Source organism: Spea bombifrons, chromosome 3 (assembly GCF_027358695.1).
Source record: "Spea bombifrons isolate aSpeBom1 chromosome 3, aSpeBom1.2.pri, whole genome shotgun sequence".
Classification (NCBI taxonomy): domain Eukaryota; kingdom Metazoa; phylum Chordata; class Amphibia; order Anura; family Pelobatidae; genus Spea; species Spea bombifrons.
In genome coordinates, this window is record NC_071089.1 from 66504765 (window position 1) to 66519056 (window position 14292).

At 39.5% G+C, this 14292-nt stretch overlaps 1 protein-coding gene across 1 annotated transcript in view; it reads right to left on the reverse strand.

The window, feature by feature from the left end:
- Positions 1-14292, reverse strand: part of RNGTT (RNA guanylyltransferase and 5'-phosphatase) — a 161923-nt gene that overhangs the window by 143107 nt on the left and 4524 nt on the right. The window contains exons 4-6 of the mRNA XM_053460652.1: positions 11738-11826; positions 3422-3497; positions 558-807 (exon numbers count right to left, since the gene is read on the reverse strand). Coding sequence (XP_053316627.1) covers positions 558-807; positions 3422-3497; positions 11738-11826 — 415 coding nt within the window. The remainder of the gene's footprint in view (positions 1-557; positions 808-3421; positions 3498-11737; positions 11827-14292) is intronic.

Sequence of the window (14292 nt, forward strand, 5' to 3'; positions counted from 1 at the left end):
TTCATGACAATTTAGGCTATTTACAGATACCTAGTTTAAGGCAAACTTTGCAACGCATAAGAAAAGTCCAAACAAAACAGTAAAAGCGATAGAAACTTAGTACTTTGGGAGGCTACAACTGTGGTCATCATAGTGGCTGAAGCACATTTGTACATTTTCTTTGCTTGTGCAGTAGCCACACTGGCTGCTTGCTCCATGGAACCAACTGCTGACTTTTACTTCTTCTTGGTAAAACTGCAGTGTTATTTGGTTCAACATGCTCAAGATTTGTTTTGTTTGTTTGTTTGTTTGTTTCAAGGATCAGCATAGCAAAATGATTTAATAAGATATGCTGCTTCATTATTGACAACTGGTGAGGCATCTGCACATTTTCATATATTTCCTACTTGTAGATCAGTTCACTGGAAAACCAAAAAAGGATCCCAAGAAAGACCAACTAAGCTCAGCAAAATTAACTGTATCTGTGTACTTTGCGATGGCAAACATCTTTATTTTCCTAAAAAAAGGGCCCAGAAAATACATATCCTGTATGACATCAAGTAAAAGTGATACCCTACCAGTTTTAAACGCTCCTTCTTCTTTCTGTGAAAGGCACCTCCTGATGAGCCAGCCTCTGCTTCCTGAAGTACACCGTTTCCATCATCATCATCATCTACATCGTCTTCCTCAAAGCACCAGTCTGGGAGTTCAGGAGGGGGAGGAGCATCCTCAACATCCCCAAAACGTTGGAAAAGTTCCTTCAGGTAATCGCCTTTATAAATACCTGGAGGCCTGGCTTGAGCAAACGTGGCTACAGCTGCCTCAATGCTGACAAGGAAAGAATAAAACTTGGCAATAAATACACTGAAAATGGAACACACTGTATGTTTATTTTCACAATTACTTTAAGTAATGCTTAAAAGGAGATATGCATAAAATAAACCACTAAACAGCTAGTTAGTAAGATTCAGGGTATCAAAAGGAGAGCCACTGTTAGCCAAGCCTCCACAGCACTCTGTGTTTCTGAAACCAATGCAGAAGACAAAATCCTATTATTGCTTTATGACATTTCTTGATCAACTAAGATCCAATCACTCATTAGAAATGACTATGTTTAAAGGTTAGCTCACTGTTAAATCCAAGGGCCACTACCCTTGGACCCCCCTCTTCTGCTTCAAACTCTTCATGATCTTGGTCTTTGTGACACTGCTCTCTCCTGGTTCACATCCTACCTTTTTATCTTCAGCATCACTGTCTCCAGTAACACTTCCCTCCCCTCTCAGTTGGTGTACCCAAGACTCCAAGGACCCCGTTCTGTTCTCCCTTTACATTAAAAAGTATAGAAAACTAAAATGAAATACATCTACAAATTAATAAGTAAACTGTCTCCAGCTATGTTTTCATGACATCATAAGGGGTACATCCAGTTTCAAGAGAGGCACCTGAGGTATTAAAGGGATTTTGGTCAAAATCTAATCTAAATCTAAAGTTTACAAAAAAAAGTAGAGAAAAAAATGTAAAAATAGGTGCTTGAACACCTCTTACTACTCCCACTAGAAACCTACATTAAAAAAACCTATTTGCCCCCAATCAAGGTTCTAACTTAAGTAAAATAGTGTAGCATGTAAGGGGACATTTTGCTCCCTCATAAAAATTAAAAACCTATGCATGTGGGATATTATCCTATTCAAGGGATGTTGCAGGATATAAATAGGGGGTATTTTTTGTATAACCAATGGCACCTAATTTGTGGATGAAATCCTAAACTTCTTCCATATTTTATGCTGTTTGTCAACATATTATTTACACTAAATGAAAGACTATTCTAACAAGTGGTATAAAGAGAAAGCCTTATCAGTCCTTGAAAGAACAAATATATAATTTGTGTGGGTACACTTAACATGAAAAAGGGCAATCATCGGTATACAAAGATACGCTAAAAATGGGAAAAAAGCTCAGGTCAATTAGTGGAGTAATCCCATCTATCACAAAGGGGTTAAGAACTGTCTGAAGCCAAGGAGGAAACAGGTCACAGTTCTCTGTAAAAACACAAGGTAAAATTGTCCATCCTCATGTAATCTACTATCAAACTCAAACTATCAAATACATATTTTCTTGATTTTGGAATCTCTCCCTAACAGTAAAAAGCAAGTCCAGATGAGGACTTTGTTGCTTACTGTGCCTGGAAATCATACCAATCCCACCTCACCGACGAGACCCAGAAGAGGCCAAAACATATGTCTCAGGTTGTCTGTTGCCTCGTGAAAAAAGGAAATTACCAGATGGTAAGCCTGTGACAGTCTCACGCTCTCTGTACACATTAAAAACACATTGTATGAAAAGCAATAGGGACTAAGGCAGCGCAAAAGAAGTCACACTCACAGAACTATCATAAAGTGTGCATGTACAACAAAACATCCAGAGTATAACATGCAGTGAGCACTGTGAACATGTCCGGCTAACCAGGTGGCTTCGTTTTTACAGGTAACCGAAATTCACATTTTGACCAATATGTTCTTGGGTACCAATCTACACAGAATTTAGACTAATACAGAGATGCATTTATGTTATACTTAAAAATACTTTAATACCTTTCAAGCAGTTTATCATGATTAAAAATATACCTAATATTGGAGATACATTTAAAACAATAGGAACTCTCAGTAAGCATTGCAAATGCTTTGTAACCCAGCACAAAAATACTTAAATCTGTGTTTATCCTAGCTTTAGGGATATCTCATTTGAATTGTGTCTTCAATGTAATTGCTTGATTAAACATATTGAAACTAGGCTAGGGAAAGGAAACTTTAGCAGAGCTAAGATGTCCCAGCATCTATTACAACACCAAGTGGATGACACCTTGACCAGGGACTAAATGACGCAGGCAGAAATCAAACGTAGTTGTCACGAGCGCACACGCAATGCTCATGCTGCCTCCTGACTCAGACCGCTGGTGGCATCTCACAGAAGGTCCCACACCAGAGGGGTGCACTATTGTCATTCACAATGCCTCGTACACTCAGCACCGAAGTTTAAGATTAACATCGGAAGTTACTCAGCTCCAGGCACCCGAAGGCTCTATTCTGGTCTTTGATGGTGTCCATGGAGGTGGAGGTGTCATTCTTTCTCTTCATTCTTGCTCAGCTGTAGACTTTGTAGCATTTAACATCTTAACGTTTGTATTGACCGATCTCCTGGAATCTGACCCTGTCTCTTAGCCCTTTGAGAACCTAGCTTAGTATCCCGATGATTAATTCTTGCATGTAATTTTTTGACAATGGGGTACAGAATGAAACACTTGTTTAGCCTAGGTGCGACAGGAGCTAAAGCAGCAGCTGTTAAAAATCAGTGTACCATTCATGCAGATAGGATAAGGCAGCAGTGGCCATTAAAAATGCTGTCAGTTTTGTATTTACGATTCAACATAAAAGTGCAATGTTACCTCCAATCCATCTTCTCCACTAAGAAGGCACAGATAAGGAAGCCGGTTCTGTTGAAGCCATGAGTGCAGTGGACACCTAAATAATAAACAAACAGATAAGATAAGATTACCCTGTACAAAAAGTTCAAGCATTCATACATTTGAGAGCCTCTAACTTATGAAAATTCTCACTTTAAAGAAATAAACAACCTACTGTTCTCAGGGCTAAATGCATAAAAACAAAAACATTTTGATATCATCTTTATAGAACATTTCCAGACTGTCATCATCATCAATTAAATGCATTTCAATAATATTTCCTTCTTTGGATTGTATTGCTTAATTATTTAGGTGTGTTGAGGGTCCATCTAGTGGCATTTTCACATTAACACAAAATTTAATGTCATTTTAAAAAGCATAAAAAGAGACTACTAGTTTAACAATGGTGACATTTGTCCGTGTAGGCCTATGAGGAAGGAAGCTTTACCAAATGCTTACATTATAGCCTATAGCTATTCTGACTGCATCCACAAACACAAACCTCTTCATGAAACAATTACGAACTCGCCTCATGAGCTCAACAGTTAGGTTAACAGGCTTAATCCCAGCATAGTCTAATTAAACTCTGCATTTGAAGCCATAATATTTCTACATTATATATCTTTATCACAACCGGTTCTGGCTGATTGTGAGCTGTCCAGATAAGAGACGCCATGCATCTCTTTAACAGTAGACAAAGGTCTTACTAAACCTTAACCTTCCTGCATATTCAGAGTAATTAGAATACCAAAGCAAAATGATGGCACAAATTACATAGATTTGCATAGCTATGGTCCGAAGAGATATCAGACATCAAGGGAAGTAAAGGATATCTAGTGAGCACCATCTATCACGCCTTGGTTCAGCCAGCATGAAATTAAATGCTTGAAGAATATGAATTTTCCATATCAAACTGTCACATGTTAATAGCACTTCACTGGCTGTAGCACTTAAAGACACAATTGAGGGAATACAAATTCTTTATCCAATCAGCAGGTCTACGTAGATGCTGAACCTGAACCAGAGGAACGACAGGACATTTTCTGGGCTGTCAGCTCAGCAGTTCTCCCACTTGACAGAACTTTATTTCCAGGCACTGCTCATAACACAATATAAGAATACTCAAACTGCTCACAGTTAAACTTTTGCTTGTACAACTCATTAAAACATGTGGCTCTTTCTAAACCAACGTTATTACAAGTAAAAGGGACATGCCAACAATAACATGCATTTTAATGCGCATGACAGCTGAGTGGTCCCTTTAAACGTTCATGATTCTGCAGAATCCCCACATATACATTTCCCGCCGATTAACTGCCCCCCCCCCTACCCAACTATATGCCAGCTGAACACATCTCCAGTCATGTGGTAAACTTACCACCGGTCAGCTCCATTGAATGTTCTGGGAGGAAGTGAATCTAACAAGGCATATGCGCAGGCATAGAAACTATTTCTATTGATTTTAACAGGGCCCTTTCCTGATGCTGACTGGTTGCTACATGTTTTGAAACATTGCAGCATCTCCTGTGTGCCAGGTAGCTTCAGTGTGGAAAAGGTGCATATTGGGGGATTTTACCAAATTTCTCTGTGCATTTGCAACAGGGACAGCCTGCCTCTTCAAAGTTTGAACATAGCTTTATTTTTAACCCCTTCAACAGCCGATTTTATTTTTTCTACCCTTTGTGACAAAGGCTGTTTTAACATTTCTGTGCTGCCCGTGTTTAGCTGTAACCCACACAAGTTATATATTGTTTTTTTCAGGACAAGAAGGACTTTCTTTAGATGTCACTGTTTTGATTGTATCATGTCATTTACCATTAAAAAGGTATAACATATGGTGAAAAATTTTGAAAAAAAATAACTTTTTCTGACTTTTACTTAAAAATTATTTTACTTGCCCTGTGTTTCTTCTGTTGATATATTAACCCTTGGCGGGGCAGGTATAATTTTTGCGGGATCTATTAATTATGTGCATTCTTTAATTTGTGTTTTTTTTTTTTTGATGTCTGTAATATTTGATTTATTGTTTATATTGTCCATATATTTATATATATGTATATTGTATTGTGTATTATTTTTTTTGTCTATATTTAATAAATATAAAAAACCTATTTTAGCGATGTCATTTTTTCTTATATCGGGGGGCATAAGACATATCAAGGGGGACAGTGGCATAAAGGGGTTATAAGGCGTATCAGGGGGGACAGTGGCATAAAGGGGCTATAAGGCGTGTCAGGGGGCACAGTGGCATGAAGGCGCTATAAGGCATATCAGGGGGCACAGTGGCATCTCTGGCATATAGGGGTAAAAGGCATATCAGGGGGCATGGTGGCATATCAAGGGTAAAATGCATATCAGGGGGCATGGTGGCATATCAAGGGTAAAAGGCATATAGGGGGCTATAAGGCATATCAGGGGGCACTGGCATTTCAGGGCACTGTGGCATATATGGGGATATAAGGCATATCAGGGGGCACAGTGGCATATAGGGGGTATAAGGCATATTAGGGGACAGAGTGGCATATAGGGGGCTATAAGGCATATCAGGGGACAGAGTGGCATATAGGAGGTATAAGGGTGCACAGTGGCATCTCTGACATATAGGAGGGTATAAGGCATATATAGGGGCAGAGTAGCATATAGGGGGTATAAGGCATTTCTGGAACAGAGAGGCAAGCTGGGGGTGAGATGTGCATAACTGGGCAAAAATGGTTTACATGAATATTTACTAGTAAAGCTTTTTTTGTTATTTTTGGGGTTCTTCTTAAAATATAGCTTTAATTATTATGTCAGTAAACTAAGAAGGCAAATCATGAAATGCCATTGTAAATTCTACGTTTTTATTTTAAATAAACGAAAAATTTGCATTTTTTTTTTTACCCGATTAATCGAAAAAATTATCGGCCAACTAATCGATTATGAAAATAATCGTTAGTTGCAGCCCTAGTGTTTAGCAGCATCCCCCGAGTACAGTGATACCCCCCATACATGGGTTTGCATGGCTGTTTGTGGGCAAAAGGGCCACATTTGGGGCATGTGCATTTTTCAATATAGAGCTTTGACATTTGGTGATCCACGGCCCATGCCCTATTTGGTACATCTGAAGCTGGCCAATTCAATGTGCCCTATAAAACCATATATTGTTGAAAACTAGAGACCCCAGGGTATTTCAGATACTCATAAAAATATTTTTATATAATTCTTTTCCGCATTTATTTTACTTATTCTGATTAGAAAGCTGGGTTCCATTGACTTGAATGGTTGAATGCAGTACCTAAGCCAGAGTTCTCAGGAGGGTATGGAGAAGGTATGGAGTTATTCTTCGAAAATATTTCATATCCTTTATTTTTTTGTAAAGGACGCGCCGTCATCTTGCCAGTGGCGGTTGTGACTGCTCTCTGTAGCGGTCACGGCACGTCCTGGGATGGGAGTTCGGTGTCGCTGAATGCCTTGCAATTGAGGCATTTCAGCGACACCATTGAAGTTTAGGAGGGGATCGTTGAACTCCTCCTAAACTCTTGAAAAACGGCCGTCCACCACCATACACTGTATGGCGGACGTTGATGCCCCGGGGAGGGGCCAGACATAGCCCCTGATGCAGATCTCAGTGTTGCTGAACGTTGAGGCTCAAAAAGGGTTAAAATATTAATATTTAAATTTTAACAGCCGGGTAACTGTCTTCATATAACAAGTATGCAAGTCATTGAACAGAAAGCGGTTACTTGAAAATAAAATGGTGGCTTCCATAATTAGGGACAAAGCATGAACATACCTATGAAAACACAAAGCAGTGCTTATCATGCTTCTTGTTATAGAATCAAGTCTCAGTGGAATCTTAGTAATAACAGCGTTAAGTCAAATTACTCTTCTGGGTAGCATTAAAGTGTAATTGCCATTCTAAATTTTAGTTGTTTGAGATGATGTGCTTTGAATTCGTTGGGAAACCTACAAGCCTGTCCCTGACAGCATTATTACAGAAGAATCCATATTAAAGTACTCTTTGGTTTAAAATGCATTCTTTCAAAAGAAAGAAAAATGAAAGATAAACCACTTACATTTCTTGTCTCTGATTGACAGCCTCACACTATTTGAGGGTAGCGTTAGAATGTATCATGAGGGGAGGAGGAGACTGAACACCAATGGAATATGCATAAGTCTCTCCTGAATATAAGACCAGGCTAAAGTTCAAATAAGGTTTGAGTTCTTCACAGCAGAAAACAAAATGGGCAGACAAGGAAGCTTTACCTTACTAAGAGAGTTCGAGATAGGAGTCGCCTCCCACAAGAAGTGGTGGAGGTTCACACGGTAAGGGCATTTAAGCATGCATGTCAGGCATAAAGGTTAGCCTAAATCTAAAAGGAGACATAGGACTGACCAAGGTTTGAGTCTTAACATCAATAAAAAAAGACAAAATATATAGGCCAAATGGTCTATGCTTCTTTACTCATATTTATAAACCACAAATAACATATTTCTTCTTTTGCAGTAGTATACTGCCACCCCGTGTTTCCATGTGAGTATAACGGCAACAGAATGCAGCCAGTTCAGCTGATATTTTTTGTTTCTGAGAAGATACGGGTTTTTGGGGATTTTATTGCATATGACAGTCAAGTAACTCACAGACGTTAATTTTTTTATACAACACAGGGTATTCCAAGAGCAGTTAGAAAGAACAGACAAAATAAATTCAGGGATACAATTTCCATACAACACTTCAAGTAATCAAAAGCCATCACATCTTCAATGAAAATAAACACTGAGGTTCTAAAGGAGCTGGGATTGTAATTTTAAGAGACTTAAAATCGGCATTGTTCTTACGCTTAGTGAACAAGCTCTCGTCAAACGTACCCTTCACCTCCTTCTGTTTTGATAGTTCGATGAGGTAGTTAGCGCAGACTTCTCTCATGTAGTTGTTCAATTCCTTGGCCCAGCAATAGAAGAAAAGAACGGCTATCACAAAGGGTAGATGACTATGCTTGAACCAATTTCTGATGCGGATGTTGACCTTCATCTGACAAGTACTTGCTACGATCCCAGAAAATACTCAAGCTTCATTTTGTGACCATTTTGACACAGTAGCCCAGCAGACAGTACGCCTTCTCTTATAAGAACGCCGCTGCTTCTTCGGTAGGAGGTAGAGTGAAGATGTTCCAGATGTTCATTATATTCAAAAACGTATTTACAGATATTCCAAAAAAAAGGATCTCCAGGTAAGCAACGCACACGTACCTGGCCATCCATGTGATGTAAAAGACGAAGTGATTTATCAGACCAGGTCACCTTCTTCCATTGCTCCAGTTGTTATGCTCACGTGTCCACTGTAGGCACTTTTCTGTGTCTACGCAACAAACTGCCATGCACTGTGATTTGTGACACCTTTCTATCAGAACTAGCATGAACTTTTTTAGCAATTTGAGCTACAGTAGCTCATCTGTTGAATTTAACCACTAGGGCTGCAACTAACGATTATTTTAATAATCGATTAGTTGGCCGATTATTTTTTCGATTAATCGATTAATCGGATAAAAAAATGTAAATTTTTCATTTATTTAAAATAATTTACTAAACAAATGATGTTAAATACAAACAGCAGAATAAAAAACTTTGATAATACATTTCTTGTCTTTATTTCCCAACCAGCCCCCCAATATATGCACATTTGAGCCCAGGCTTGCTACGCTGCCTCCCAGACATGCCATGCTGCCCCCCAACATATGCCACGCTGCCTACCACAGCACTCCACGCTGCCTCCCACATATACCACCCCACGCTGCCTCCCACATCTGCCACTCCACGCTGCCTCCCACATCTGCCACGCCACGCTGCCTCCCACATCTGCCACTCCACGCTGCCTCCCACATGCCACTGTGCCTGATACGCCTTATATCCCCTGATACCCCACTCCATCCTCCCCAGACATGACACCCTGCCCTCCCCACATATGCCACGCCATGCTGCCTCCCACATCTGCCACTCCACGCTGCCTCCCACATCTGCCACTGTGCCTGATACGCCTTATATCCCCTGATACCCCACTCCATCCTCCCCAGACATGCCACCCTGCCTCCCAGACATGCCACTTCTCTACACCCAGATATGCCACTCTACCCCCAGATATGCCTTATACACCCTGATACACCACTCCGTCCTCCCCAGACATGCCACACTGCCCTCCCCACATATGCCTTATATACTGTATATGCCTTATACCCCCAGATATGTCACTTCACTGCCCCCAGGATTTAGATTCCCCTAAATTAACCCTAAACTCCCCATTAACCATAACTGCCCCTAAATTAACCCTTAACACCCCCTTAACCACAGCATCCCCTAAATTGACCCTAAAGACCCCATCAACCACAGCATCCCCTAAACTAACCCTAAACACACCATTAACCACAACTGCCTCAAATTAACCCCAAACACCCCATTAACCATAGCTGCTCCTGAATTAACCCTAAACACCCTATTAATATAACTGCCCCTAAATTAACCCTAAACACCCAATTAACCATAACTGCCCCTAAATTAACCCTAAACACCCCACTAACCATAACTGCCCCTAAATTAACCCCCACCTCCCCTAACTTTCAGTAGCCCAAATATATATATATATATATTACATACATATATATATATATATATATATATATATACACACATTATATATATATATATACACATATACTTACAGTTAGATGAGTGTCACAGCCATGTGGTTCTGGCCTGGAGAAGGAAGGGGCGGGGCCAGTTGTCACAGTGATTACAGGGAGGGGGAGTAAGTAGGAGCTGCTGCTGTGAGACGGTGAGTCAGACTAAACGGATTATATAATGAGGGGGATTTTTCAGAGCGTTTGCTCTGAAAAAACCCTCATTTTATAATCGATAATAATCGATTCAACTAATCGATAATGAAATTCGTTGCCAACGAATTTCATTATCGATTATTATCGATTTTATCGATTAGTTGTTGCAGCCCTATTAACCACATTGGCCAGCCTTCACTCCCCACGTGCCTCGATGAGCCTTGGCCACCCACCCAGTTCACCTCTTTTCCTTCCTTAGAATACTTTTGATAGGTACTGACCACTACAGATCGGGAGCACCCCAAAAGAGCTGCAGTTTTGGAGATGCGCTGACCCAGTTGTCTAGCCATCACAATTTGGCCCTAATCAAAGTCATTCAGTTCCTTACGCTTGCCCATTTTTCCTGATTCTATCAGACACACACACGCTACTGAAATATATTTAATATGAAGAGCCAACGTTTACACAACATGTGAAGTTTCAAACTAAGTTGTAAAAAAAAAGATGTTTATATTAAAAATTCTAAACATCCATGTTTATAAACCTCCACGCAATAAACCTCACATAAATGCTGAAACCTGGCATGGATTCCCCGATGAAGAATCAATTATATATGCCATATAGTTATCATATTCAGCACATAAGCAGCAAAGCTTCAAATTGAAAATGAGGTTTTAATTCTAAAATGAAAAGCAGCAGATGTTGAACCAGATTACACTTTTACAACATATAATAGCACATTTACAGTTCCCTGTAAATGCACTAATTTCACATAAAAGTAGACTACATCAGCACATAAAGAGTAGCTGATGGGCTTATTCTGAATTACAAATGGCAATATAGTCACAAATGATTATCCTATTTAAAGGGGCATTTTCAGGGGCCATCTGGCAATATTGCTATGAACACCAGAAAGCCAGAGTGTTTTGGGAATCTCTAACCGAAGAAAAGCTATGGCTTACTTTCTGCGTACTACTGAGTAATTCTGTTTATATTGCCACCACTGCACTAGAGATGCCTGCATATCTCATCCCTAGCGAAGGCAAGCTTGCATGTCTCTATTCACAACTGCAAAGTTCCAGTTTTTTTATTTTTTTGTTAACATAACTGTTCTCCCATTATATGTAAAACTGCAGAGCCACTTGCCTCAGCCCATCCCAGCTGTTCAGTAGCGCCAGCATGCCATTGGCATGAGTAGCGCCAGCAATCATGAACCCTATATTTAGGGGAAACCCATGTTGCTTGCCAAAGAAAGCGAACTAGCGAAAATTCCCAAACATCTTAAACGTAAGTGGCTCTCTTTAAGAGGGTAGTTAGAAACAACACGCACACACGCTGAGTTGCACATTGCAAAATTATGGCACATGCAACACCACAGTAATTTTAGTTTAAAGATGTGGCCTTTCAGACTCACTGTGACATATCAATGTATAATAAATTAGTTGTTTTTTTTGTTTGTTTTTTACATTTTACGTATACTATGAAAACATACCTATTAGCTCATCAGGATTCCGGTCAATGAATCGTTCACACAGCCGGATAAAGGTCTCTGTGTTCTCCAATGACGGACACTCACCATGTCTACAAGACAGAAATTAACATTCATTACAAAACTCCGGTGCCACCTCGTTAAAATACTCATTTTGGCAGCATATTTTGAGTACTTTAAACAATCTATGCACCCACACATTCACAAAAACACTTTGCAGAGGTCTCTTTTTAATTGTTTGCTTGATATTGCTTTTGACTTGATAAAAGGGAGTTTGATCCTTTCGAAAGCTTGTTCTTTAAATGGATGTTCAATAAAAATGGATTTCATAATTTTATTTAAATTAACACAAGTGTGAAAACAAAACAATGAATAGCTCACCAATGTTTATCACGTAGACAACTAGACTGGAATAACTTATTTTACATCACAGTTTTGCTACATAATTGTTTATAACTTACTAAATTAGAATCAACTTGTAGCGTTACTAATGACCCCAATATGTTGAAGCACAACGCAACACTGTAATAATGCCGAGATATGCCCTGTATTTTATCATACCCAAATGGGCAGAGTCAATAGAAATATTTGATCCAGCCAGAAGAGGTACACCAACATTTTTTTTTAATCTTGAAATATACAATTATTGTTAAATGTCCTTAAAAAGGGGCAGTTTACTGTGTCTGACAGTCCCACTGAAGAACGCATATTAAAGCCCTCTGCGAGTACCCCAAAATGCATTCTTCAAAAATGGGGGGACATAAAAATAAAGCGCTTACTTGATCTGCAGCTGCTCTCATTCTCCGTGACCCAATGGTTCTTATGACCAAGTAGTTGCTAAAATTAGCCAATTAGAAGCTGAAAAGCGCTCCCAATAAAATAATTTCTGTGTATACTTAAAGGAGTCTGAACAGAGACAACACTGGAGGTAAGCATTTTACTTGCATGGATGATATGTTCAGCCGAACACATCTCCTGCACAGAATATGAGGGGGCTAAAGGGGTAAACGCATTGGCAAAACATCCCAGATCAGCGTCTAATTTTTAGCATGCCTAATGTTTGATTAAGGGGTTAACAGCTAGGCTCCTGAAGAAGAGGGCACTTAAGGCAGCAGTGTTTTGGCTGAATATCTTTTTCAAAACTATTCCAAAAGAAATTGCAAAATAGGAATAGTTGCAGATAACGGTTTAATATGGTTTCATATTCTTGATAGCACACCATGGTCCAAAAGCTGAGAAAATCCTGAAATAAACCTTAGATGTCGCTTTGTTTTGTTGCCAGGAGCAAAATACAAATGACCTTTGTGTCTAGACCATGATTCCTTTATAAATCCCCTTCAGAAACCAGGCTGTTAGATGAAGTCTAAAGAAGATCCTTTTACAGCCAGAAGTTGGATCAATACGGAACAATCAGAATGACTGGTACACTGTAATGGGTCCAACAGAGCAACTAGAATTGCTGGATGCCCCAATTTGTTTAGAGACTCAAAGTAGGCCACGTTTGCATTCCAATTTGTTATTTTGTTCATTATAAATCAGGAAAGCCTTTAAATTGAGAAACCATTCATCCTTGGGATAATAAACCCTGCTCTGTCTGTCTGCTAGAATATTTTAGCTCCCTAGAATATTAACCAGAGATATCTGAGCTAGATTCTTCTCTTCTCATAGAAAGAATCTGACAAGCTAGCCTTTGCAGTCTGGGAGACCTTGTACCTCCCTGATATATGCCACTGTTGTATTGTCCAACTGTATCTGAACAGTATCCTGAGCATTCTGAGGTGCACATGTTAAAAGTGCCAACCATTCTGCTTCCAGTTCTTTAAAATTTGAAGACATCAAGACAATCATAATCTGCCCGCACTCCAGAAATCTAGATGAGCTCCACATCAAGATAGAGAGACATCTGTGATAAGAATCCAGCACTGATAAAGTGGTAAGGATTTCCCACCCAAAAGGTTCTAGATATTCTGCCACCATTGCAGTTCCTGTTTGAGGTTCACAGAAAGCAGCACAAGTAATGAACAGAATCATGACTGTTAGCAAGCCCAAAATTAACATTGCGTAACTGATTTTGAGACCTGTCTGAATCTGGTCATCTCCTGACAAATATTCAAGGCCTTGTCCTACTCCCAGAAACTGAAGACATCTTGAAAGTACAAGCACAGATTTGTCAAGTTTTAAAACCGAACAGTGTTTTTCTAGACACTGGATAAAGAACGGACTTCTAAAGTCCTGGAATCTGTTTGATAAGCCAGTCATCGGGGCAAGACATAATGCCAACACTGCCGATGCAACCGAGCTACCATAACCACAACTAGTTTTATGAAGAGCAAGGCTCTGAACTGAAAATGGAACAAAACATTGTTAAGATATACTGCAAACCTGAGGAACTCACTGCGAGTTACTGCTATAGGGACATAGAGATAGGTGTCTTTTAAATCCAGAAGAATGATACATTTCCTTTTGAGAGAAATTGGCCTGTGGAAAACATGGATTCCATTTTGAAACGTTCTTGCTTCATAGATTTGTTGACAAATGTAAGGTTTGGGATACGATGG